The 26884-nt window shown below is 45.6% G+C and overlaps 10 protein-coding genes across 10 annotated transcripts; 4 read left to right on the top strand and 6 right to left on the bottom strand.

Annotated features, from left to right (window-relative positions):
• Positions 1–472: 472 nt before the first annotated feature.
• SAMD00019534_036930 (hypothetical protein) lies at positions 473–2191 on the top strand (the record flags this gene model as incomplete). Its single annotated transcript, XM_012904585.1, has 1 exon — positions 473–2191. One exon carries the CDS (start codon positions 473–475, stop codon positions 2189–2191), a length of 1719 nt encoding a protein of 572 aa, XP_012760039.1.
• A 131-nt stretch (positions 2192–2322) lies between these two features.
• SAMD00019534_036920 (hypothetical protein) lies at positions 2323–3444 on the bottom strand (the record flags this gene model as incomplete). Its single annotated transcript, XM_012904584.1, has 4 exons — positions 2323–2518; positions 2599–3023; positions 3116–3158; positions 3329–3444. Coding segments are annotated over 4 exons (780 nt in total), but the record flags the coding sequence as incomplete, so codon positions are not given.
• An 802-nt stretch (positions 3445–4246) lies between these two features.
• SAMD00019534_036910 (hypothetical protein) lies at positions 4247–5287 on the bottom strand (the record flags this gene model as incomplete). Its single annotated transcript, XM_012904583.1, has 4 exons — positions 4247–4525; positions 4828–4980; positions 5076–5116; positions 5242–5287. 4 exons carry the CDS (start codon positions 5285–5287, stop codon positions 4247–4249), a joined length of 519 nt encoding a protein of 172 aa, XP_012760037.1.
• A 3938-nt stretch (positions 5288–9225) lies between these two features.
• On the top strand, positions 9226–10563 carry SAMD00019534_036900 (hypothetical protein; the record flags this gene model as incomplete). The annotated part of the gene is made up of 3 exons (XM_012904582.1): positions 9226–10199; positions 10264–10393; positions 10465–10563. Coding segments are annotated over 3 exons (1203 nt in total), but the record flags the coding sequence as incomplete, so codon positions are not given.
• Positions 10564–10806: 243 nt separating this feature from the next.
• Positions 10807–12303, bottom strand: SAMD00019534_036890 (hypothetical protein; the record flags this gene model as incomplete). The annotated part of the gene is made up of 3 exons (XM_012904581.1): positions 10807–11484; positions 11566–11737; positions 11807–12303. 3 exons carry the CDS (start codon positions 12301–12303, stop codon positions 10807–10809), a joined length of 1347 nt encoding a protein of 448 aa, XP_012760035.1.
• A 314-nt stretch (positions 12304–12617) lies between these two features.
• SAMD00019534_036880 (hypothetical protein) lies at positions 12618–16104 on the bottom strand (the record flags this gene model as incomplete). Its single annotated transcript, XM_012904580.1, has 2 exons — positions 12618–15780; positions 15863–16104. Coding segments are annotated over 2 exons (3405 nt in total), but the record flags the coding sequence as incomplete, so codon positions are not given.
• Positions 16105–19758: 3654 nt separating this feature from the next.
• SAMD00019534_036870 (hypothetical protein) lies at positions 19759–22502 on the bottom strand (the record flags this gene model as incomplete). Its single annotated transcript, XM_012904579.1, has 6 exons — positions 19759–20433; positions 20497–21040; positions 21110–21375; positions 21469–21675; positions 21739–22179; positions 22248–22502. Coding segments are annotated over 6 exons (2388 nt in total), but the record flags the coding sequence as incomplete, so codon positions are not given.
• Positions 22503–23563: 1061 nt separating this feature from the next.
• On the top strand, positions 23564–25513 carry SAMD00019534_036860 (hypothetical protein; the record flags this gene model as incomplete). The annotated part of the gene is made up of 3 exons (XM_012904578.1): positions 23564–23648; positions 23766–23912; positions 23982–25513. The coding sequence occupies 3 exons, from the start codon at positions 23564–23566 to the stop codon at positions 25511–25513; spliced, it is 1764 nt and encodes a 587-aa protein (XP_012760032.1).
• Positions 25514–25712: 199 nt separating this feature from the next.
• On the bottom strand, positions 25713–26222 carry SAMD00019534_036850 (hypothetical protein; the record flags this gene model as incomplete). The annotated part of the gene is made up of 2 exons (XM_012904577.1): positions 25713–25846; positions 25913–26222. The coding sequence occupies 2 exons, from the start codon at positions 26220–26222 to the stop codon at positions 25713–25715; spliced, it is 444 nt and encodes a 147-aa protein (XP_012760031.1).
• A 245-nt stretch (positions 26223–26467) lies between these two features.
• Positions 26468–26847, top strand: SAMD00019534_036840 (hypothetical protein; the record flags this gene model as incomplete). The annotated part of the gene is made up of 2 exons (XM_012904576.1): positions 26468–26696; positions 26765–26847. Coding segments are annotated over 2 exons (312 nt in total), but the record flags the coding sequence as incomplete, so codon positions are not given.
• Between the last annotated feature and the right edge of the window lie 37 nt (positions 26848–26884).

Genomic DNA, 26884 nt, shown 5'->3' with positions numbered 1-26884 from the left:
ATATACATGTGTGTAGATTGGATCATTGAAGGGGTACTTGTATGTCATATGCATTGGGGCCTGAGCCTTTAGACTTGGCATCCAACACACAAGAGCATGCTCTCTCTGCCTTGTGGTCATGCTCACATCCACATGATGAGTGTGAGTGTTGGTTGAAAACCAATCTCTCAGAGTGTATCACACAACAAGTTTGTGTCAACAAACCCTCACAGATACCCTCGCAGACATACCCTCGCAGACATACCCTCGCAGACTTTTTCAATGTTATTGTTTGTCCAACTACATCTAATGAATGAATGAATGAATGAATGAAGTTGTGATCCAGACAAGTAGTTCATTGGATATGTCCAAACAAATAAACTTCATCATTCAAAGAAATCAATCATGTTAACTTCATCATCAACTTCAACTTCAACTTTAGTCATTCATGCATTCATCCATACAACCAACAAAGAGAAAGAGATAGAGATAGATGGCAATAAGTAGTAAACTACCAATATCATTACATAAGAAGATTATTGAGTTGTTATGGATCAATCTGTGTGAGAGAGAGTTAAGATGGCTGTTGTCATTGGGCTTGGTATCTCATACATACTTGAGAATAGTGGCATCACTCAATACATCATTCGTAGGCGACGATCATACACTGTTGAAGCATCACAGTGAACATAGTATCTTTACAAAGCTTGTGTCTGTGAGCGGTCCGCTCAAGAGCATCGAGTTGAGCTGTCGTCAGTGTGCCGCCGACAAGGCGGGAGGAGAACCTGGCGACGAGGAATGCTCCGTCGTGCCACCGGCCAAGCTCAGCAGAGAGATCATCGGATACATGGGTCAGACCGTCACATCACTCAAGTGCTACGAGCAGCCCACCCTTTGGAAGCTGGTCCAGGGCGGACACATGCGACTCACGCGTCTCATCACGTCCTACAGCCCGGACAAGCACCCATTACTCTGCGCCAACGTCCAATGTGTCGCCAACACACTTCGACATCTCGAGCTCATGGTCATCAACAAGTCGCATGTCTCTAGCATCGTAGAAGTCAAGGACTTTATGCTTCTAGTCAATTACATTGCATCAGAACTACCGCGATCACTCACATCATTGTCCATTGTGGAGTGCTCAACGATCAATCTTACATTGTGTCTGGTCGAGCACGCTACCATCACCGAGCGCTTCTTTGGCGGTCTCCTCGAGATGAGACAACTCAACAGTCTGAAGCTACACCTCGGCTTGGAGAAGATGGTCGCAAACTCTGAGGACTTCAACAGCAAGTTCCTTGCGTACCTCAAGACACAGCGCACTCTGAACACGCTGGACATCAACTTCCCTACCAACGCACGAATCACAAAGTACTTGTTGCAGTCGACCAAGTGCACGATCAATGACATCCGAGCAAACATGGGCTGGCTGGTGCCCGTCAAGCGCAAGATCCAGCATCTGGACCCCCGCGGCCTCTACGTCCAGCCGAACGACCCCAACACCAAGTTGATCATCGAGTCGATCAACAACATCAAGTCCATCGCGCTGCTCGACACGGACGTGGCCATCGCCACAACCATCCTGCGCCACTGCACCGGCGTGGAGACGCTCTCATTCAAGCTGCACCTGTTTGAGGAGGACCATGGTGACATGATCCGCCTGTTCTTCGAGGCGCTACAACAGAACAAGACGCTGCAGTACATCTACATCGACTTTGAGATGGACATCAGTCCCACGTCCAGTCTGCTGCCGTACCTGCGTCTGTGCGAGATCATCCGTAGTCATCCCTCCATCAACAACAAGACCACGTGGCAAACGTACATCAAGCCGCGTGAGAAGGACTGTATGCGCCACTGTGGTGACATTGGCGATGACGAAGAGAGCGAAAGTGATTCCGACGATGGAGATGATTACTATGACTACGAGGATGAAGATGATGATGATGTATACGACTATTATGACGAGTATGGCTACGACCATGATAATGTTTATGAGGATGATTATGATGACGAAGATGATGATGATGAGTTTGGTGCTGGTAACATTAACGACTCCTGTTATGTCAAAGATGGCAAGATGATGACCACCAATCCCATGGTGGCCAAATACCTCCAGATGTTCGCCGCCGCCACTGGCACCCAAGACTGTCTCACTACCATGACCGAGGAAGAGTTCAAGAAGTACCAGGGACAAAAAGGATCAAAGAGATAGATAGTGACTCAATCAATCAATCAAAGAATCAATCAAATATAAGATTAGATTATAAGGAGTTATTGTGTTGTTATTATTATTAGTTGTGGCTAGTTTGGATGAATGATGGATTGTTACAATGCTTCGCTTTAGACTTGTTGGTATCCACTCGTGCCTCCGCTGGTGCCGGTGATCTTGCCCTTGACAAAGAAGACACCGTCCTTCATGAGGCCCGGGAGATCGCTCCAGAAGCCATAGTTGGGGAACATCTCCTTTCCTTGGAGTCCACGGACCTTGAAGTTGATGATCATACCGGCAGCAATGTAGACAGTAGCAGTGCAAACCAAGCTATTATGTTTGGATTGATTGGATTGTTTGATGAGGTTAATCAACATGTTCCAGATCAGAGCACAAATATAGATACTAACATGATGATGAAGATCCAGCCACCGCCAATACCGTGGTTACCACCATTGTTACCACCAGATGAGGAGGAGGAGGATGAACCACCAGCGCCTGGACAGGCCTGACCACTGGTCATGACGATTTGGTAGATGCATGATCCTGGTGGGTTCTCAGCAACGCTGACGGTCTGGGTGGAGGCACCTGGGACGCACTGGAGGTCGATGAGGGCCTTGCGAGCCTTGGTCTTGCTGGCACAGGTCAGGACAGAGTCGGTGTAGGTGAGGGTGGCACCCTTAGCTCCAGAGGGCAACGAGCCAAACACACCAGAGGAAAGAAGACCAAGACTGTTGTAGATTGATGAGCTGAGCTGGCAGGCAGCAGTGGTTGCCTGCAAACCAGTGGATGACTGAGAGCAAATAAAGGAGTTCTTACAGATGTTCCAGTAGTACTATTTGTGTGTGCGTGTGTGATTGATTGATTGATGAGATGTTAGATTGAGTGGACATGATTCCATAAATGTCAATGACAATGATGACTTACCTTGGCACCACCCAAGTTGGTTCCCCATGAGTATTGAGTTGAGCTAGATTGATTGATTGATTGATCGAGTCAAATGTAAGTATAAAGTTATTGATTGATTGATTGAACATGGATGGATGTCCATGTGACCAGGACACAGTTGCATTGCCATTTGCATTTAAGTAGGCCTTTGCAACAATGTTTGCCCTATTTTTTTTTCTTTCTTTTGCTTACTTGGTCATGCTAGAGAAGTCGTATTTGTTGTTGCTGGAGTCGGTGAAGATGCAATCTGCGTTAGCGGCAGCAACCATTGCCAGCACAAAGCTGATACATAACAGTACTTTATTCATTGTAATAATAATAATAGAGATAGATAGATAGTTAGTTAGATAGATAACAAATGTTTGTAGAACGAACGGGAATGAATGGTTGAATGAATCTTTGGTGTGATTGATGGAGTGAGGCCTCAATCCATCAATCACAGGCACACACACAATGTCAAAATCAAACAAACAAACAAACAAAACACACGAATCAGGCCCCTCTTAATAGGACCTCCAATGTTTTTGCGTTGGGATCTATGAGAAAGAAATCAAAAACATGGTCAGGAACATTGAAGGAGCCTCCTGACATAGAAGGATGGAATGTTCCGAGGAAACTTGTGCCTCGTGGTGTGGACCCAAGACCTGCGGAAACACATAGCCAAACGAAATTTCCTCCTCCCAATGCGAGCCTAGTCCATCAGGCCAGCGTTGCCCACTTCTTGGGTAATTGCGATCCACAATATGGCGTGCTGGCGAAGGCCGATACTTGTTTGATTGTTGTTGTTGGAAGTCTTCCTATCTATCTCCATCGACCCACCTTTGAGTTGAATCAGACAAGTTGGAAATGTTATGATTGATTGAGTGATTGATTGATTGATTGAGTGAATGAATAAGTGGACTACCAATATCCACTCATGCGTGGACAAGTCGTGGCTACAGGCAACACACCTTACTTCCCCTACGACAACTCAAAGATAGAATGAACGAATGAATGAATGAATGAATGAATGAATTGCCCCACATATTGCCAATAATGATTATTTAATGTTGGTCATCGTCGTACACCAGCATGCGGCTACTAGACTGGAGAGCTAAACTGATACTAGGTTTAGTTGGCCTTGACGATCTTGGAGTCGGATGGCTTTGGGACTCTGGTCTCAGCCTCGGTGAGGATGAGCTCGACGGTGGATGGGCTGCACAGGTATGGGTTGATTCTACCGTGGGCTCTGTAGGTTCTACGTCTGGTCTTCTGGGCGCGCTGGACTTGGACGTGTGAGACGATCAGCTTGTCGGCATCGAGTTGCTTGGCCTCAGCGTTGGCAGCGGCGTTCTTCAAAAGGCTGAGAACGTGCTCAACCGACTTCTTTGGCCATCTGGCAGAGTGGGCCTACATAATACATTGAAGATAAATGTTAGCGTCATGAGTCGAGTTGGGACAAGAGGTCGGTTGTCTTTAACGAATCGCACAGGCGTATCAACAATGAAGCAGTTTGTTATTCGCGACTCCTGTCCATCATTCGCTCATTCACATTCATTGATTCGTTCGATCGATCGTTCATTCGTTCATTGCATTATATTGCATTTGTCTGTCGCATGCATGCACCTGTTGATCGATCCATCTTTGACACCACTGTATGTCGCTGTCTAGACATCGACCAATTGAACAACTGAGCGAGAAAGGATACTTACACCCTCGAGGTTCTTGGCCTGAGCGGTACGACCACATCCGTATTTGAATCTACGGAATGGGATGGCCTCTCTGTGCTTGAGGACGTTCCACAAGTAAGTCTGGGCTCTCTTGAGGTACATTCCCTTGATAGCGTTGGCAGTCTCACGGGTGTTCTATATTGTTTGTGATTGATTGATTGAGAGTCGATGGAGTCAATATCAAACCTATCATTCATTCGTTCATTCTCTTCATCTGTATATCTACATACCTTGAAATGGACTCTCAAGTTGGAACCACGTGACTTGCTGGCTGGAGTTGTGTGGATTGATGAGATTGATTGAGTTGATGTTAGTATCGCGGTGTATCCATCATCTTGATATTGATCGATCCTGTAGCGCTGTTCGTCGCGATGATTGATGTCATCGATGACATACACTTCTCTGGGTTGGTTGGCTCGGTGGCGTAGGCTGGCTTCGTCATTTTGGCTATGTATGTAAGACAGAGTGAGGTGAGAGTGTGCGCGCTGTAATCTTGTAGTCACCTTTAGGCTTGCTCGCGAGACGGGATAGACAGAGCAGACAACGAAAACCAAACATCCCCACTCAACACCAATTTTTCATAAATTAATTAAAATAAAATAAAATACCAACTCACTTTCGAACTTCCATCTTATTACTCAAACCCATAAATGAACTCAATAATCATTGATGGATGCTTGCCTGTTGGTTGATTGATTGATTGAGATATGGATATACAATACAATGTTCATTATTTATGATTGATATGTTTGGTATGTTGTTGTTCGAACTTGTGATGATGAGGATGAGGATGAGGAGGACGCATCCAACTCCTTGAGTTTGTTGGAGACGTACTCATTCCATTCAATCACTTTGATTCGCTTGGATAATAATTCATCCAACACGTCACTCGATGCTATATTACAACTCTTGCCATGCGCCATTGCGTCGGACTTTAAGGACAATATCATCCAGTAGAATGCAAACTCCTTGACTGACTTGACATCATCCTCGTCTTGTACCTGTGGCTGCTGACCGTTGTTATTATTGTTATTGTTGTTGTTGGACTTCTTTGTTGTTGTTACTGGTGCAGTTGTGGCGTTTGTCTGTTTCCTTCTTGTTGCCGAGTCATTGTTTGTTGTTTGATCCACTACTGCTGCTGCCACTGTTACTGATGTTGCTGTTGCTGTTGCTGTTGCCATCTGCCGCCTCGACAATGTTGTTAGAACTCAGACTCTTCTTGACTGCCTGCTCACTGATGTTCTTGACCAGTTCGGTCTTGAGTTGATCTTTGAGCTTGTCTTGACTGCTGTCTCGTTTGAGTAGCTGTTCACTTGACTCTGTCCTCTTGGCATTGTTGTTGTTGTTGTTGTTGGCCTGCTTATTCTTCTTCTTGAGATCATCCTCCAACTGTTTGATCTTGACTGTGTTGTCATGCAGCTGACTCTCCAACTTCTTGTTCTTGGCCTCGGCATCATCAACCTTCTTCTTCCAGAGTGTCGCCGCGTCATCCTCTGTCTGCTGCACCTTGTTTTCCAACTCCAACACAGTGTCTTGTAAAGCGCCAACCTTGTACAACTCCTCCTTGAACTTACTATGCACCTGATGTGCATAAGTCTCCAATATCGACCTCTCCTTGGCGTCCTCAGCGGCCTGCTTCAACAACTTTTCAATCAAAGCCTTGGCCTCATCAAGCTGTTCCTCGACAGACTTGTTGCTGGCAGCAGTTTCCGGAGCATAAGATGTGGAAGGGGATGATGCCGCTTCACCATGTGACCTGAGGGTGCTGTCTGGCGAAGCACTGGATGATATTGAATACATGATTGGCGATGTGTTGACCTCATAAAGTACGAGGTAGTCCTCCACCAAACTCTTAACAATCTCCATCGTGTAGTTTGATGCGTTCATCATCGTCTCGAACGACTCCTCCTTTGGTCTCAACATGATTGGCGCGAATACAATGGCAATATTAACCGTGGTCATCTTATTCTTCTCAGAGTGTAGCTGTCATGTGTCAGGTGTCGGGTGTCGGGTGGGGTTGTGGGGTAATCAGTATGGAATCATTCCAATCAGTCCATCAATTTCAAACCTAACATACCTGGAGCTCATGGAAGAACTTCAGGACCATGTGGAGTATCTCGGCATTCTCTTTGGGCAGTGCTGGCAAGAGTGACTTGATAAAGGCAACTCTGGCATTGCGATCCTTGATATCGTATGCACCAAGGAAGTTCTTGTAAAGTTCAAAAGTGAGTATTGGCTCATCCATCTCTCTCAAGAACATCTTCAACGCTCCACTTATAGTATGCTTGTCCTGGATCTTGGACAAGTCGATATCCTCCTCTAAGTGATCATATTGATTGTTTGAGTGAATGAGTTAGTAGTGATAGTGAGTATGATTGATTGATTGATAGACGAATGATACATACCATTCTCAAGTGATCGTTTCAAATCCTTGACCTTTGTAATGTTACCAGAGATACGACATATTCCTTCCAGATCGATAAAGTTGGTTGTGATGTGATTGATCAATATACGTAGTGCACTGACTAGTACCAATTTCTTCTTTTCCTGTCTCTTCTCTCTTGGATTTATAATCATCTTTAAAGCCTTTGATACAGCCCTTGCCTTATTATTAACAACAACTGCTCCACCACCATCTTGTTGTTGTGGTGTTTGAGTTGTATTATCCATTCTATTAGATTGATTGATCAAGACTGCTTTGATGATAGAGATAATCGATTATATATGTTTGCAAGTATACGAATAGACTGACTCCACATCCTACCTTTCGGCGGATGATGGGATGGTCAACATTTGCAAAGGGCAGAGATATTTTGGTTCATGTTGGTGTGTGTGGTAAAGACTACTCCATTCAAATAAATTAATCAAAGTTCATCACATTCGTGAATACTTTTACCAAATTAGGCATTGAGTTCGAACTCAAATGACACTAATAATACAGTAATAATAATAATAATAATAATTGTGACGTGTGTGTAAAGAAAGGGGATGAATGAATGATTGTCACTTCAGTTACATTACATGTTATATATAATCCAAGTGCTGATAGTTCTCTCCATCATATATATATTATACTTCTTTTTAAATTATTTATTATGGAATCATCTCATCATGGAGATAAACTTGAGTATATTACACTAAGTTTACCATTAGAATGGAAGTAAAATCAATCAACATATAACAAGTTTATTACAATCAATAATACATATACTTTCCCAAACTTTGATCCCCTTTATACACAACTGATTACAATTCCAGTCTCTTGTCCAATGGATGTATCTCCATTCTTCCCTTTATCCAAACTAATTAGTCCTCAACAGATAATCAAACTTGTTAAGGACAACTGGGATCTTCACATCGAAACCGAAGGACATAATATCTTGAGTGTAAAGTGCATGTCTGGGATACAAAGTTCTAGGGCATTGGATTTGGGAACTCAACTCTTCAGTTGGAACAGGGAGAACAACATCAATGGAAAAGTATTCGATTCTTCTGCAAGGTTCCTCCTCAAGTCCCAAGATCAAACAAATCAATTAAGGATGCCTGATACTGCGTTCAGTTCTGAGGTCAATTGGAACCAGATCCCAGAAGAGATGAAGATGCTACACTTTAACAATAATCCTCCAGACTTCTGGATAGAAAGCCGTTCAGAAGCATTAGGAGCTTGCAGTGAATTACTCTGGTTACAACTCAAGATGTGTAGATTGATAACTTCTGGTCTTCAATCAGCAATACTATTTGACCCAAAATATAGAAATATCTATCTATTCTCCCGAACTGACTTACTTACTTCATTAGGTCAACAACAACTTAACCTTGAACAGTTAGTTGTCTCCCAGGCTGCCATTGTTGACAATGAGATCAATCAGTTAGAACAAAACATTCAACATTTTGAACAACTGGATCTTTCTACTTTCAACGAATATGTAGCTCAAAGATATATTCAAATGACAAACAAAGAAAGACAAAATCTCCAACAACATCAGTGGCAACAAGTGTATTTCCAGAACCTCGTTCCTATAGTATCCATAACACATCAATATACACCGGATCACGAGACCCTCACTGAAGCATTCCCCAATGTTTCGACCTTACAAGTACCATTCGAATTAGTCCACAATACAGCCAATGATCCCAACATCATCATACATTGTGTTGGAGCAGTCAATGGCTTTCGAATCAATCTTTCAAGAGTTTATCTCCAGTAGTTCAATCAAACATCGACCATGTCTTTTATCGTTGAGGGAAGTTCCCTCATCAGAGAATGTCGTTCTTGATTCAGGTTTTCTCAACTGAGTTGATCTTTCTTGACAATTCGAGACATTCATTTGTTATTAAATTATACATTACAATACAAATAATAAGAATAGTAATAACATAATGATGACCAATAAGTGTTCAATATCGTTGTTGTTGTTGATATGTGTACTCTATATCATTGGACAACAAAATAATGCCTATGTCAATGCTTACTCAATGGATGAGCGTGTAGAGGTGTATCATGTCAGAGCACCATTAACAAATACACAACAATATGGTCTACTATTGAATGATGTAGTTGTATTACACTCTGGTCTACATTTCCATACAGTCCATTCAAATGAAGATTATACTGTGGAGTATGTGTCAAGCCCTTCACTCATGACCGCACTCTTCCCCTTGGTCATCGTCAACACGCAGGACATCATCTGGAATGCCAAGGGCATCGTACAGACTACACAACAATTCAACACGTCATACTGGTCGGCTGCGCAGCTGCACGTCATGACGATCGATGGCTACACACTCGAGCGTTACCTCTGCTGGACGGGCTACTACAACGACACCAACCCATACTACAACCCCTACCAGGTGGTCGACTCGTCAACCAACACCGCCTCCTTGGACAGCTCAATCAGCGATGACTTCACATGGGCTTCATTCCGCACTCTTTACAACCTTGGCGCACAGATGACCGCAAACATCACCGCGGGTGTGGATACACCTATGCGTGGTCGCGTCTCATTGTTTGCGACTACAAAGGCGGTTCTCATCGATGACCCTCAGGAAGAGGCGACATGGGACCTGCTGATGACATTCTTTGAGAAGGTCACGTTCATGCCCAACAAGACTGCCGTGCAGCTGATACAAGATGCATCCAAACTCTTCAATGGAGTGTTCTACTATTATCACACCAATCAATATTGGAACATGACGTTGGTGCAAGACCGCGCACAGATCACCTTCACACAGTTGGCTACACCAATGCCCTCTGGCGATAGATATCCATCAAATGTGAACTATCCCCAACATTGCATCGACAGGTATCCTCAACAACATCATTCAATTGGAGGAGGTTGGATATTCATTATCATGTAAGTATACGCAATCACTCGTTCTCACTCACAAGACTAACATCTGCTTGTGTCGGGGATGTAGACTTCTCTCAGTCGTCACAGCATACATCGTTGGAGGACTTCTGGTTAACATTACAATGAGAGGCAAGAAATGTGGATTGACGGCACTTCCAAACTATGATTCATGGTGTCGCTTTGGTTCAATGGTCAGCGTATGTTATAATCTATCAATCGTGTCATCGATCAAACAAACACTGACATCTCAACCTTTTCCCATTCACAGCGAGCATGTGGTTCAATGTCGGTATACAGTGGTCGTGGTGTTGGTGCCAGTGATGATGGTTATAATCCATTGACAGTTCCAAGCTTGGACGAAGAGCTCTAATCCAATCTAATCCACAACATGCTCACTGGTTGGCTCACATTGACTACCACAAACTGGATGGCACTCATCATTACGATCAACCAATCAATCATTGGAAAGAGAAAGTCGATACAATACTTGTAATTTACTTGGTTCATATACTTTCATTAACAACATCATATATGTTACGCGGCAACATGTTATAATCGAGCTGGAACATGTATATCCATAAATCAAGCTGGAAGTCTTCCTCCCTGCTCTTCATCTAGACTTTGCCATCTGTAGCTGGGGCGGCGTCCATGTGGACACACGGTTGTTATGATCCAGGTAGTAGGTGCGGCCGCGGCCGTCCACCCTGCATTCCCAGCCTGGCGGCAGAGGCGACCTCGTGTAGCCCTGCTGCTGCTGGCTGTAGGATGGCCGTCTGAGGCTCTGCTCATACTGGTCCTTTCTATGTTTCCTAAAGGTGCGCTGGATGATTTTGGCAGCCCTCTCACGTCTCTCCTTCTCAGCGCTGCTGCTGCTCAGAGGACGCAGCTGGGACTGGATCAAACGATTCTCGATCGGCTGTTTGACTGCGACTGGACTGTGCCATGAGGTTGTTCGCGAGTTGTGATCGATGTAATATGTCCTTCCCATTCGGTCCACCTTGGCCTCCCAGCCTGGTGGCAGCTGGAGATGCTGCTCTGGTTGCTGCAACTGCTGCTTGGACATGTCGCCAAGGATGTTTGGCAGGGGCACGCCAGAGAAGAAGGGCTGGCCATTGAGCACGCCAGTCTCTGTATGAATGCCATCCTTCATCTGTGCCAACTGAGGGATATCATTGAATTGCAACTTGATATGAATGTCCGCCATCCTCTTGTTATGCATGTCTAGCAGCACACTATTGATCACCTTGTTGTCGCCTTCAATGAATGAGAATATTTTGTTGATTGGTATCTGGATACATGGATGGCATGGATGTGATGTGATGGTCAGGATGGGTTGTACTTGAGATTCCTTGGACCTGGACAAACATACCTTTAGTTGAGCAAGAGATGAGCTCTTGAGTGCATGGGAAGCCTTGAGTTCTATATGTACATGGCTGTCGACCAGATCCTTGAGGGAAATGACCTGAGTGATTGGTGCCAACTTGTTCCAGGTTGGACATGATGATCCAGTGACCTTTTGAGTTGTGATTATATTGTTCTTGCTATACAAGATGTGCGATGCGAGGTGGGTCAGTGACAAGTCTCTCTTGGTGTCAACTCTTTGAACTTACTTTAGTGAGTACTCAATAAAGTTGGTTGAGTCGCTTGCGCTGGAGAAGAGACTAGAGTCCATGTTGGTGACTGCAATCTGAGCAATGTCAATGCGTAGTTGTGTGATGTGCTGCATCTCGAGCTTAAAGGTCGTGCGTCCAACGCCAACCGTGCCCTTGGTGAGCAATACATCGTGCTGGACGGGTCCGGTACCCAGTGTATGCAAGTCGATCTGGACCTGGCCAACCATCGAATCCGAACCAATCTTCTTCTTCCTGTAAAGTGTCAGCTTGCACAACTTGCGATTGAGCTTATCAATGAACTTTGTCTCGTATTGGAAGTGAAAGGTGTTTGGCCATTGTGCCTTGCCGTCATGTGTCGACTGCAACACCTCTGTCTTGCACTGCTTAAACTGGTCAAAGTCCACGGAAACATACAACTTCTTGGATCTAAGTGTATGATTGACACTAAGTTCTCTGACAATCACATTGAACTTGTCAACATAGTTGTCCGACATCTTTGATTATTTATTTGTTGAGTTGGTTATGTGTTTGTTGTGCAATTGATTGGATAATCATTGCTCAAAGTGATCACCTGTGTTGGGCCTTCCTGAGTCCTCGTGTTCCCTCTTTTTTTTAATTTGATCGATCGATCGATCGAAGTTTGAGACCCCTCAAGACAATGATGTCATTTTAGTTATCCGCGGAATTAAAGTGAATACGTAAGTAAGTAAGTTGTTTGGTTGTACACGGATGTTTATTTATTTGGTATAGTATATATAATATAATATTAGAGATGCAAAGGGCTGCAGGTCTAATGGGATGATGATGGAAGGTATATCGACTGTCTGGTTGGATGACGAACAACGTCAATGAGTGAAGATTCGTTTGGCTTCTCGTAGCTCTGGAAGGCATTGAGTACTCTGATCTTTTGGTGTGTCTGTCTGACGAGCTTCCAGCCACGTCCAACCTCGATTGGATCCTCCACCTCGCGCTCTGGACGACGGTATGACTTGAAGGCGTTGACCACGCGGATCTTTTGTGGAGTCTCGCGAATGAGATCCCATCCCTTCTTCTGGTTGGCGCCACCCTCGCTTGGCTCGGTCGAGGTGGTCGTGGTGGTTGTGGTTGTGGTGGTTTGATTGTCCTCGCCGTCAATGGGCACGCCCACGGGCAGTGGGATGTATCCGTCGGTGTTCTTGTCCAGAGTGATCTTGGATGACTCGAGGATGGGCTCGATCTCTGAGGCAGCAACAGCGGCCGTGGTGGTGGTAAGTGTGACGTCGTGTGGCTTGGCGGTGTCGACGGGTGGAGTGTAGACGGTCTCGGACTTCTCTGGGATGACCTTCTGGACGGGTGGCTCCTTGATGGGGATCATACGAAGGATGAGACCCCAGACAAGCTCAAAGGCGCCTGTGATGATACATGCCACCCACTCTGTGATGTTGAGTCTGGCGGTAGATGTAGCGTCGTCTCCAAATGTGACAAAGAGCACCTGAATGATGAATGTGGCAACCAACACAATGACAAAGATTGGGTTGTTGAAGAAGTTGGTGAATGGGTTGAGACGGTTGCCCAGCACACGACTGTTGATCTCGTTGAAGAGCTGCAAGAAGACGAATGTGTTGAAGACGATTGTGTAGTGGTGACGCTCTGAGTACACGATTGGGAAGTCGACAAAGTTCTCGTAGATCTTGTCTCCCTTGTAGAGCAGAACGAATAGGATGATGAGCTGCAGCACAGAATGTCCAATGATGTTCTTCCACATGCCACGAGTGATGAGTGGTGCGTTCTTTCCAGTGGGTGGTCGGTCGAGCAGCTCTGGAGTGGGTGGCTCGGTGGCCAGGGCAAGGGCAGCGAGGGTGTCCATGATAAGGTTGACCCAGAGCAGCTGGACGGCGGTGAGAGGTGAGTGAGAGCCACTGGTGATTGTACCGACAAAGGCGACAGTGACGGCCACAACGTTGACAGTGAGCTGGAATTGAAGGAACTTGCAGATAGCGTCGTAGATGTTACGACCCCAGATGACGGCACGGACAATAGAGGCAAAGTTGTCGTCGAGCAACACGACATCAGAGGCGGCAATGGCGACCTCAGTACCGGCGATACCCATGGAGAAACCGACGTTGGCCAACTTGAGTGCGGGACCATCGTTGGTTCCATCACCAGTGACGGCGACGACCTCACCCAGATCCTTTAGACGGCCGACGAGCAGCTGCTTGTCGGTTGGCGATGAACGAGCAAGCACTTGAAGGCGTGGAATGATGGCGTCCATCTCATCCTGGGGCAGGTTACGGAAGACTGGACCCTCCATGCAGATGCCTCCCTCGGTGAGGATACCACAGTTCTTGGCAATGTTGGTGGCGGTGATGATGTTGTCTCCAGTGACCATTCTGACGGTGATACCGGCACGCTTGCATTGGGCAACGGCGCCTGGCACCTCGGGTCTCAGTGGGTCCTTGATTCCAATCACACCGATGAAGATGAGGTTGGTCTCGGGGGCTTGGCCCTTGAAGTCAATGCCACAGTCGTTTGAGAAGTCGCGATAGGCCAAACCAATGGTACGCAGGGCATCAGTGGCGAATGTCACGATAGTCTCCTCATACATGGCCTTGATCTCGGGGGTGAGTGCCTGTGTCTGTCCGTTGGGGTCGATGTAGCGGTCGCACTGAGCCAAGATGATCTCTGAGGCACCCTTTTGGTAGAAACGCAGTGTCTGCTCGTTCTGACGAACCAAGACACCCATACGCTTGCGGGCCGATGAGAAGGGGTAGAGCTCGATGACCTCGAGACGCTTTCTGACCTCGAGGTAGTCGCAGTCAAAGAGCTTGGTGAAGTTGAGCATGGCGCACTCGGTCTTGGAGCCGATGAACTCCATCTTGCCCTTGGTGGACATGCCTTCGTAGGCGTTGGAGTTGACGGCCAGACCCTCGACCAGGATGGTGGACATCTCCTTGAGGTTGGTCTTGGCGTAATCGGCGTAGGCGGGGCAGTCATCGAAGCGCTGGCCAATGCAGCCAGTGACGACAGTCATGACGTTCTGGGTGAGTGTGCCGGTCTTGTCGGAGCAGATGTTGGTGGCGGAACCCATGGTCTCACACGAGGCCAAGTGACGCACGAGATTGTTCTCCTTGTACATCTTCATCATACCGTAGGCCAGAGCCATTGTGACGGCCAGTGGCAGACCCTCGGGCACGGCAACGACGACGATTGTGATCGAACCAATGATCATCTTGGTGATGTCTGAGGCGGTCGACTTGGGCAGGTCCTCATGGCGAACCTTCTTCTCGATGAAGTACTTGGGGATGACGATGAGCAGCAGCAGCACGGCGGCGGCCAGACCAAACTTGCCGATGTTGTCGGCCAGCTTGCCCAGCTTCTCTTGCAGTGGGGTGTCCTCAGTCTCGACACGCAGCGACATCATGGTCTTGCCGTTGAATGAGTTGACACCGACGGCGGTGACCATCATCTTGCCAAAGCCCTCGAGCACTTGACTGCCCGAGATGAAGAACGGGTCGAAGCCCTGCTCCATGTGGCCCTTCTTGATGGGGTCTGACTCTCCGGTGATGGATGATTCGTCGCAGGTCAGTGAGTGGCCGTCGACAAAGACACCGTCAGCGCACAAAATGTCACCCGTGTCCAACGTGATAATGTCTCCGACGCGCACGTCAAAGATTGACACTTGGCATTGCTCGCCCGAGCGAATGGCCTTGATTTGCTTGTCGCTGGTCTTCTCGTTCAGGTCACGGAAACGCGCCTGGTTCTTAAAGTCGTTGACAGAGGTCACCGTGACGACGATGACGACAGCCACCAGAATGGCAACACCATCGACCCAAGCAATCTTTGGGTCTTCCGACGTGGCTGGCACTGCTCCCAGAATGATAGACACAACGGCAGCAACAATCAAAAGGATAAGAATATGATCGGACAAGGCATCAAGTACAATACGCCACAATGGAGTATGTGGTGGAGGTGGTAGAATGTTCTTTCCGTAACTATATGTAGTATGTTTGATTGAATGAATGGTTAGAATATGCTTGTGATCAATCAATCCAATCAATGTTGTGCATAACATACATATGGACTCTGTTTGTCTCGGTAGAGTTCTGCTCGTTGGGCAGACCGTCCTTCAATGAGGATTTCAGACCGTCGGCCAATCCTTGTGGGCCTCCAATCTCTTTCAACAAATCCGGATTCTTTGGAACGTCCACCAATGAGCCAAGTGTCTTTAGATCGAACTTGAACTCATCGGACATTGGGTCCAATCCGATGCTTTCCAAATTTGTCATGTTTTGTGTATATATATGTATGTATATCTGTCTCTATATCTCTATCTTATATCTCTATCTATCTATATAATGTATATATTAATATATGAAAGTTATAAGTTATAAGTTATAATTAGAATTGAGTATGAGTTGAATTGAACTGAAGTTGATCACGTGTTCGTGTGGTGGTGAGTGCGAATGGTGATGCGCGAATTGTTAAGATGAGCAAGCTACAATAGCAACAACAAACAACAACAGTGATAAAGGGGGGCTAATAGATTGGTATTGGTTGTTATTATTTGTTTGAAACAAATGAATGAATGAATGAAAACACTGAAGGTCAATGTTCAACTTTTAGACCCCTCGGTCAGAGCCCCCATCGAAGTTGGTGATCTAACGGTCGCGGGTGTTTTTTTGAGTGTGTTTGGTGTGAAACAATGAGGCCCACCCAACGAGCCTACAACAACGGTCGTCTTCATTCACGAGAAAAATAGATAAAAACTTAAGTTTGGTGGCCCATTGTGTGTGATTTTTGTTGATAACTGTTGTTGTTGGTTGTGCAGGTCCGTCCAGAGGACCAAGTCATGTCCGATCTTATCGATAATGAATATGTGACATGGCTTGACATACGTCCATCTATGGGTACACTGACCTATAATAATACGAGTTGTGTGTTTGTGTGTTTGTGTATATGTGTTGATGTTGTGTCTGTGCACATTTGGATGTTGGAAGTGTCAAGTCATGTCAATCTTTAAAAGACATGTCAAGATCTGAACAGAGTCCTTTGGGAACTGATAGGCGAACAAAGGAGAGATAGGTGTATTTGACGGTGTTGGTGTTGTTGTCTTTGTTCAACTTACATGTATAATGATTGAATGAATGATTGAATGAATGAATGTAAGGTGTAATAAATAAATATGTATATGTGATATGAACTACTACTACTACAAGTAAGGAAATATAACTATAACAAGTAGGAATAGAAGTACAAGTACATTGAGTACTTGAGAAGTTGAGGGGATGGACGAGACTTGTTGTTGTGTGTGTTGACAGCGAGTTGTTCAAGTGAAAGTAAGCAAGCAAGTGACTGTCAACTCTCGCAACATTCACTCACAATCACTCTCTGGGAAGATGAAGAAGAAGAGGTCAGGTCAGAGAGAGGGTGGACACAGAGACGTACAAGCGACATCAAAAGCCAGGTAGAGCGGTGGTGTACAGTGCGCTGCCAACCACCTGCTTTGCGCTGAGTATGGATACATTGGTATTGTCAAATAATTACAATTTGTATTATTTATTAAAACGACCTCGTGTCAACCATGATCGAGTTGGTGTCAAGTAAAGTGTTTGACATTTGACACGACAACACGCGGCGTCGAAATAATCTGTCTGTGTGTGTGTGTGTTTGAGCTGATTGATGGATGGTGTCGCCGTGTCAGAGTTATCATAATGCAATACATGTAGGCAGACAGGCATGACTAGAGGAGTGAGTGTAGATTCTAAAGACAAAGCCGGCCACGGCACCCAACACACCCTCCTAATATTCGATGTTGCCTGGTGGTGTGATTGGGGCGGTCACTAGTGACATGCATCCATCCATGGAAATATCTATCTATGTATCTACATCAATGAGTGATCAATCCATCGTTCAATTCACAGTGATTTACTCGTTTGCGGACATGGGACTAATGACTGGACCACTGCGGAGGGATGATGGGATAACACCAACGAGTCACCTCGCATGGGGGTTGCAAGCAAGCCCCGCCATCGGATGTTTGATGACCATTGCTGCATTAGCAACAATGCAATGACGAACGATATTTCGTCGCCAATGTTATGGACCATATACATGCATAGGAATTGGGTAGTATCACTTGACATTGACACATGACGCAAGCCATGTTTATTCTTATTAATTGCAACCTCTATCTAATCTATGTTGGTGATAGTAATAGTAATATACATGTTGGCATCACAATAGTAGATGTATGGGCGTGTAGGGTCAACGACTTGGCAATAGATAGCAAGCAAGCAAGCAACAACAGTCAGGTCGTTACTTGTTCCATCTTCTGCCAAACTTGGCCTTTGGTGCTGCGCCACGAGACTTAAATCCTCTTTTCATCTCTGCGTATCCCTCGTCCTCTTCATCGTCGAATCCTTTGGTCGTCATACAGTGCTCGCTCCTCTTCATCATCATCGCCTTCTTCGCTGCTCTCCTCATCCTCATCCTCATCCTCTTCCTCATCGTCCTCATCCTCATCGTCATCCTCATCCTCTTCCTCATYCCTCTTCATTCTTTGGATGAATCTTCTTTGACGATGCTGCAGTATCATTCTTTCCTGACTTTGGTTGTGATGTAGTTGAGTTGGACCATGCTGGCGACTGAGACAGAACACTCTTTGACTTCTTTGACTTTCTACCAGCAATTGGCTTTGCTCCACTGTGCTCATCATCACCGCTGCTGGCCACAGTATCGCTGTCGCCATCATTCTGTTGACCCTTCTTCTTCTTGTCCTTCTTTTGAACCTTTTGATGTGTGACCTGAGCGTGAATGCGCTCATACTCGGCCATCTGAGTCTGGTAGCGCCTCTTGTCTTCGTCGGCCTTCTCGTAGAAAGCTTTGCGCTCATGGTCCGCCAGCTCTCTCCAGGTCTCCTGACACCAACCCTTTGACTTTGATGCATTGGCATCCTTAAAGAATTGGTACGCAGATATTGGCGTCTGTGGCTTTGATCGCTTGACACCCGACACGATCACCTGAGCATTGGCGTGAATCTGCAGACCGCCATGGCTGTGGGGATGGCTGTTGTGCGCATCATCCTCATGCTGATTTTGCTCCTTCTTCTTTCTAATCTCCTTCTCGTGCTCCTCGCGCTGTATCTTTGACTTTAACTTAAATTGTTGGATCTCCTTTTGCAACTCGTCCACCTGCTCTTCATTGTCTCCATTGATAGTTGGTGTTGGTGGTGTCTGAGGTTGAATAGATGGTCCAGTAGCCTTCTTTCCAGCGGCTCCTTTCTTCTTTCCACCTTTTGAACTGTTGGCTTCTACAGGTGCAGCGGCATTCACAATATTCTTTGTAAGGTTTGTCTTTGTTGATGTCTTGGTCATGTCTATTGTTGTTTCGTTTGTTTGTTTGGTTTGTTCAGACAGCAATCCAGATGATGGAGATAGAGATTGTAATGATTGATAGAATGTATGAATGTATGAATGAATGTTATTTATATGATTGATTATATTACAAACTATATACAAAGTATATATATATTTACAAGAGATAGAGATAGATAATTAGTTATTATTATTATTATTTGGATAATGTGAAATGAGTGAAGAATGCAATTAATCTTGTGAACCAAGGTGAGTGCATTGTTGTGTTGTTGAATTGGAATGAAGAGCATGGGATCAATGGGAAAAAAATCTGATTGAGGGGGAATCTTGGGAAGACAACAACGATACACATTCGATCAGGGTGGGAAGGGTGATGGGTGAGTGCGATCACAACCCAGTTACTAATCAGGTTGTCCGTCTGAAAACTCCTAAACATCCATCCATCCGATGGTCTGCTTACCATCATGTAAACTTTGGACTTTGATTGATTGAATGAAGCGTGATCACTTTTTAATTACATGATTGGAGTTGAGCCAGTCTACATACATGGCTTGCCATTGCAAGTCTCGCATCTTTGAGCCAGTCCAGACCTTAGTAGTACCTATTATTATTGTTGTTTTGTTGTTGAGGGGGAGGAGGAGTATGATACTGGCCAGCTGGTTTGTAAGTTGGTGGTGGCTGAGGAGCACCATAGGTCTGGTAGGGTGGGGGAGGTGCGCCAAAGGAGGGTGGAGGCGCTGCGAATGATGGTGGCGGCGCACCATATGAAGCGGGTGGTGCAGAAGGAGCATAGGGCATTTGTTGTTGGTAGTTGTTTGGATTGTAGACTGGTGGTGGAGGCATGTTGTTGCCGGTGTAGACCTGGCGATGTGGTGGCGACTGGATAGACGGCGCCGACTGGATCTGTCGCAGCAGATCATTCTTCTCCCTCTCTCGTTCGTTGGCAAAGTCCTCACATCTTGCTCTAAACTTGGCCAAGATCTCCTGGAAGTTGGTGTAGAACTGGATGCCCTCGCTCAGGTTGGACTTGAGCTCGTTGTAAGTCTTGTATGCATTGGCGAATCTCTGAAGAGTCTCCTCGCGTTGGCTACCCTGTTTGGAATGAGTCCTGGCAAAATTCTCATTCTCCACACTGATTGATTCAAGCAGTGACTCCTGTTTCAAGTAACTATCATTCAACTGTTGTTGGAATGGTTCATACTTTGATATCTCTTCTTTGTACACTTGAGTCTTATCCTTGCTTGGATTGATCAATTTTGTTGTGATGTCATCCTAAATCGATCAAAGACGGGTTAGTTAATGTGATTGATTGATCACAATCCATTATTGACTTACACTTCTAACAAGTTGTTTGAACCTCTCTGCGACAGACTCTCGCGACACACTTAGCGAGTCCAGACTCTTAATGAGTGTCTTGAGGTTGGCAACCTCGTGCACCTGGTTCAATGGGATGACATTGGATGGAAGTGAGCTGATCACTTCGTTCTGATTCTCCAGCGCCGAGATGAGGGGTCTAGCATCATCAAACTTCTTCCTGATGTGAGCGTCCGACTTGGCCGAGTGCTGAAGGTTGCTTTGGTACTTGGCCAGGTCTTGGCGCAGGTTGGACGTCAGTGTGTGTGATGGCGTGCGATTCCATGACGGGCCATACTGCTGTGCCATCCTGGTGTCGTCTTCCTCCTCCTTGTTGAGCACATTCTTGGCAGCGTTGGCAATCGATGCATCCTCATCATGGAGTTGTTGTAATGATCGCAAAAGGTCTATTATCATCTCCACTCCACGCTCTGACCTGACCATGTCCATCTTCTCTTGCAAAGCCTTGGGTATACCGACCTCCAGGGCTTCAATGGCAGCAGGAAGGTTCATTGATAGGAGAGTACTGGTGATAGGTAGATTGTGTCAGTTGGACGAGCACAGTGACATTGACTCGCACTCATTCGTCACTTACGCTCTTGCCGATTCATCTTGGAACTTGATGTTGTCCAACTCCTTCTTGAGTAGGATCTCCTTCTGATCGTTGTAAATGGCAGAGTCCTCCTTGATGGCGTAGGGTATCAACAGTGTGAATGGGTCATGACTGATTTGTTCTGGCAATGGTGATGGCTTTGCGATTGCCTTCCTCTCAATATCCGACAACTTCTCTTTGGGTGGGACAGTGTCATGATAGATAGTCTCATTGTCCTTCTTTGCAGACTCCAACAACTTTGTAATAGTCTGTACGAGGATGATGATTGATTGGTTGATTGATTGATTGATTAGTCCGAGTATGTTCACAATGGATGCATGTCGCTAGTTCACAACACATACACTATTAGTTCTATCAAGTAGCTCCTTTAGATCATTGGTGGCAGTCCTTGGTATGTTCTGTTGGGCAGTCGCCAGGTAGTCCACTGCAGCCTTTAGTCTGGCAACTTGTTCGCCAAACTGTTGAGACATCTCCAGCCCAATGGCAACCTTGTAGTTTGCAATTGCCTTGTATATCAAAGACTTGATGAGGCATGCCATCGACCAATACTAATGATTGTTGTGGTGTTAGTTAGTCTGGATCATCATGAACATTCTTGTGTTTAAACATACCCTGTCAACAACATTCTTGAGAGCATTGGAGTTGCTGAGCTGGTGGACCGAGTCGTAGAAGTCGGCCGTTTGGATGGCCAACTTGGATTGGATCGAGTCGGACAGGTTGTCCATCACTGCCTTCTCATAGACACACTCCTGCGCCTGGGCAATCATTAGAGTTGAGAGCATTGTAAGTGAGTCGGAGCTGAGATCGGGCGATACTGAGCACTCGCTATGCAATGATATATATTCGCGCAAAGAGTTGAATGCTCCTGCGGCCGCCTGGAAGTTCTGACAGGCCTTCTTAATTCCATCCACCGTGCTTCTACTGGCACTGGCGCCAAGCTGTGATAACAACGAGGCATAGTTGAACAAGATGGCACTTCTCTCGTAGTAGATTGAGAACAAAGAGTACTTCTTTGCTTTGTAGGCGTCTGTCCATGAGAATGATATCCTAACCTTTATGTTGTGATAGCTGTTAGTTCGGTCTCCTCATACAAGATGATGATGTTGTCTAGACAACATACATTGTTCTCTGAGATGGGGAAGCGAAGCTCAAGTGATTGCAAAAGAGAGTAGTACTTCCAGAGTAGCTCTTTGGACGTATCAGTCTTGTCCTGTATGTTACGAACGTCCTCACGCAGTTGCTGTAAGTTGTTCAATGGTTGTTCATGATCGTCGGACTCTTGTCTGCCAAAGTGATCTTGAATGTACTTGACCAGAGGTTTAGCAAGGTCGACCTTATCAGATTTCTTTCTATCGACTGCCAACATCCTATTTATCTATCCAAATCAATATCAATGTATTTATATACAAATATATATATATATATGTTTGATTATGTATATGAAGTTAACTGTATCTTTATTAATTAAATAATAAATGAATGGGTGACAGAAGTGTGAAGTGAAGTAAAGAGTGAACCACACAAAGTTCAATTATTGTGAACACACACTTAGATAATAGAGATAGAGATAGAGGCACAGATAGAGCGTAGAGGTAGAGATAGAATTATGAGTAGATGTAAGTATTAATTTCCAAATACATATATTATATAATTCAATATTATCTATGACACAATTAGTTAAAATACAATTGTTTACAACTAGTTGAACTTCATCACCCAGAATTAACAAAATGGAAGTAATTACCATTACCTCAATCATTGAATAATTAAGTTATTCATCTAATTGGATTGAACACCGGATATCCATTCTTAAAGCATAGACCAACAGACACTGTTAGAGGGTGTCACAAATCTGTACAGTCTACCTACTGATAGTCTGGTCGTCTGATGAAATTTCATTTACGAATATAAATATACTGGGTCTGGGAACAAGTTGACCATCTTGAACCAGCCCAGGTTGTCAACCAGTGGCGCATCCATCACTTCCAAGGTTAATCTAACCAAACCAAACAAAGAGATATTGCTCAATGATTGGGCCTCGTGCTGGTGATCAGATGATAAGATTGAAAGGATGACTTTTGAAAAAGATATTTTTGTTCTTTTTGGTTCCCTTGTACTAGGGATACCCCTTTCGTCATCTTGGGGGCAAGGACCTCATCTTGTTGGGTGCAAAGAAGGTCCCGTAAAGGGTGACACTTAGTCGATTCGGGTGTTGTTGACCAAAGAGGTGGTTCTTCATACCTCTTTCTCTCCCTTCTTCTCTTTCTCTAAAGAGTTGTCCTCATCCTTTGAACGACATTATAACGATTATTTGTTAATATAGCCGAATGTAAGGAAGAGACTCATACCTGTTTGATCTCCCTCACATACCTACATAGCTCTTTCTCTCACTTTATATTATAGATAACTAAACAAATACATATTAATATATAAACTATGTTATCAAAACTACAGATTGTGTTGGTGGCACTGATGGCCTTTATTGCCATAGCCCATTCAACTACATTAACAGCATCACCATGTATGTTTGATCGATAGTGATGGAAACGAGTGTACACATTATCCCTAACTAGTCCATCACTTCAATCAATCAATCAACCAATCACCCAATCCAACCCAACAAACACACACTTATAAGCTGTACTAAAGACTTCTGGTGATGATGTTACCATCACTTGGAAGGACGTCACTACACCATCAGAGGACGATGTCATCGCCATATACTACCCAGTAGACTCTGACATCACATCTCCAATCGGCTACGTCAAGATGACCACTTCATCAAGTATGTAAACGAGTGTGCTTGATCACAATTCACACATCAACTCACACTCACATACACAATGTATATTAGCATGGGCAAAGGGATTCGGATCAGTCACTGTACCATTGGTAAACACTAGAGCAGAGTACAACTTTAGAGTCTGGGTGCCAGGCACTAAAGCCCCCACCATGAAGGTGGCCGGAAAGACTTTGGAGTTGGCCGCCACATCGAATGGCGTCAACTTTGAGAACCCAAATGCACCGGGCAAGGTATACCTGGCGCACTGCAACTACACCAGCGAGATGCGTGTCGTATGGATCAGTGGCTCCGACGACACTCCCTACGTCTACGTCGGCAACTCGCCCAGCAACATCACCACCAAGTTCACTGGCGACTCGTTCACCTACTCCATCGGTGACATGTGTGACGCCCCAGCCAACGACCCCAAGTACTTCAAGGACCCCGGCTACTTCCACGATGTCAAGCTCGAGCATCTTGAGGAGAACACCGAGTACTTCTACTATGTGGGCAGCGAGAAGGACGGCAACTCACAGGTCTACAGCTTCATCTCTTCGCCATACGTAGGAAGTGAGGCTTACTTCATTGCCTTTGGCGACCTCGGTGTCAACACACCATTCATTGCCGCCACGTCCGACATGCAGACACCCGCACCAAAGACCGTGGCCAACATCTACCAGACCATAACGGCGCCATTCTCCAACTCGCCACTGGCCCAGAAGTTGGGCAAGAAGCCAACCAACGGTCTCAACACCCCACCATCATGGTCGATCCTGCACATTGGTGATATCTCCTATGCTCGTGGCTACGCCTTCATCTGGGACTACTTCCAGGAGTACATGACTGAGATTGCCTCGCGTGCACCATACATGGTGACCATCGGCAACCATGAGTACGACTTCCCCAAGCAACCATTCAAGCCATCGTGGTCCGACTTCAACACAGACAGCGGTGGTGAGTGCGGTGTCCCCTTTAGCAAGCGCTACCACATGACTGGAGCCGAGGGCACTCCACAGAGGAACGTCTACTATTCCTACAACAACGGACCAGTCCACGTCACTGTCATGTCCATGGAGCACGACTTCCTCGTGGGATCGCTACAGTACCAATGGCTGGAGGAGGACTTGAAGAACGTCGACCGCTCGGCCACCCCCTGGGTCGTCTTCACTGGCCATCGTCCAATGTATGACAGCGCCCGTCCAGGCGGCGCCATCGGCATGATGGAGCACCTCCAGTCGGACATTGAGCCACTGTTGGTCAAGTACGACGTCAACATGTGTCTCTGGGGCCACGTCCACGTCTACGAGAGAATGTGTGGCATGGTCAAGGGAGAGTGCGCCAAGAGCGACAACGACGCACCTGTCCACGTGTTGATCGGTATGGCCGGTAACACCTACCAGACCGTCTGGAACGGAGACGACATCAACAGCCAGGGCGAGGGACACGAGGACCAGCCAAGCTACTCAGTCTTCCGCGCCATCAACTATGGCTACACAAGATTCTACGCCAACACCACCGACCTTTACTTTGAGTTTGTCGGCAACAACAGAAACATTGTCCACGATAACTTCTGGTTGAAGAGCAAGTACTCCATCAATCAATAAGCAAGTCTTCTTGTTGTGTACTATTGCTGGTTCAAATAAAGCCATCAACATCCATCCATCCATTGGTCGCGTTGTTGTTGTGACGAGAGAGAGGTCGCCCCTTTCTCAAGTCGACTTGTGAGTCTTTATTCGCGCATAATGTATAGGCCATTCATTGATTGATTGATTGTCTAAAGGTGTATGATAATGATGATGTTGATTAATGGTTACCAAGGTAATTGGCACCCTTGACAGCACCGAGCAAGATGGCTGCAGTGGCTATAGCCCAGAAACCATAGGCCTGTCCTTGTGGACCAGCCTCCTTGATCTTGCGAAGTTTGTTATGTGTTCCGTCTGTAGTGGTCCACGCCTGTTAGCATGCATGTTCGACAACCATCATCCGATACTACATGTACATACCGCAGAATGGAGCGGTCTGAGAGTGACCACAGCGACAGACCCAGACGGACTTGCCCTCCTCTTGGACGACCTTGAGTGGGGTGAAGGATGTGCCCTTCTCTTGGTTGTAGGTCTTGTGAGTGCTGTCGCAGAATGGGTAGGTCTTTGACTGTCCACAACGACAGATGAACTTGTCGCCCTCGGACACGTCGACCTGGATGGGTCCTTGCAGCGAGTAGTTCTCTGGCGCAATGTCCCACATCTTCTTTGGTGCGTCTGGGTTCTCAGTAGCTGTGCTACTTCCGCTAAAGAACTGCTTAATGGTATCCATATCTACTTTATTATCTATCTCTATCTATTTTTATACAAGTACAACTTGACTAAACAATCAGATTTTGTTGTTGAACATTGAGGTCCTTGGGGCTTTTTGCAACTTTCTTGATCAAAACAGCCCCTTTCCAGGATTGATTTGCCAGTCAATCAATCAAATAACAAATAATGGTGTGTAATAAATAATATTATGTTGATGATTGATTGATCATTCATAGATACTTACAAGATGTAATAATAACTTAGGGTCTTGAAATAGATGTTAAGAAACCAGGTAATGGAGTATATCCAAAGAAAGGAGACGTAGTCGTTGTTCACTATGTTGGCAAGTTGACCAATGGTACAGTGTTTGATCGATCACCAAAGTCCTATCCCTTCAAGTTCAGATTGGGTCTTGGAGAAGTCATCCAAGGATGGGATGACGGTATTGCTCAGATGAGCATTGGTGAGGTTGCCGTGCTCACAATGACAGGAGGTAAGTACTTTGAGTGATCATAAGGTTGCTACTTGACTGACCAACGTATGCCCCTTCCTCTTCTTCAGATCTGGCCTATGGTGAAGAGGGCAGTGAGCCAGATATCCCTCCAAATGCTACTTTGGTCTTTGAAGTGGAGTTGCTTGCCTCCAACTAAATGATGGCACATGCCCAAAGACAATGTTAAT

The sequence above is a fragment of the Acytostelium subglobosum genome (assembly GCF_000787575.1).
Source record: "Acytostelium subglobosum LB1 DNA, scaffold: scaffold6, whole genome shotgun sequence".
Classification (NCBI taxonomy): Eukaryota; Evosea; class Eumycetozoa; order Acytosteliales; family Acytosteliaceae; genus Acytostelium; species Acytostelium subglobosum.
This window is presented reverse-complemented; position numbering and strand designations above follow the sequence as displayed.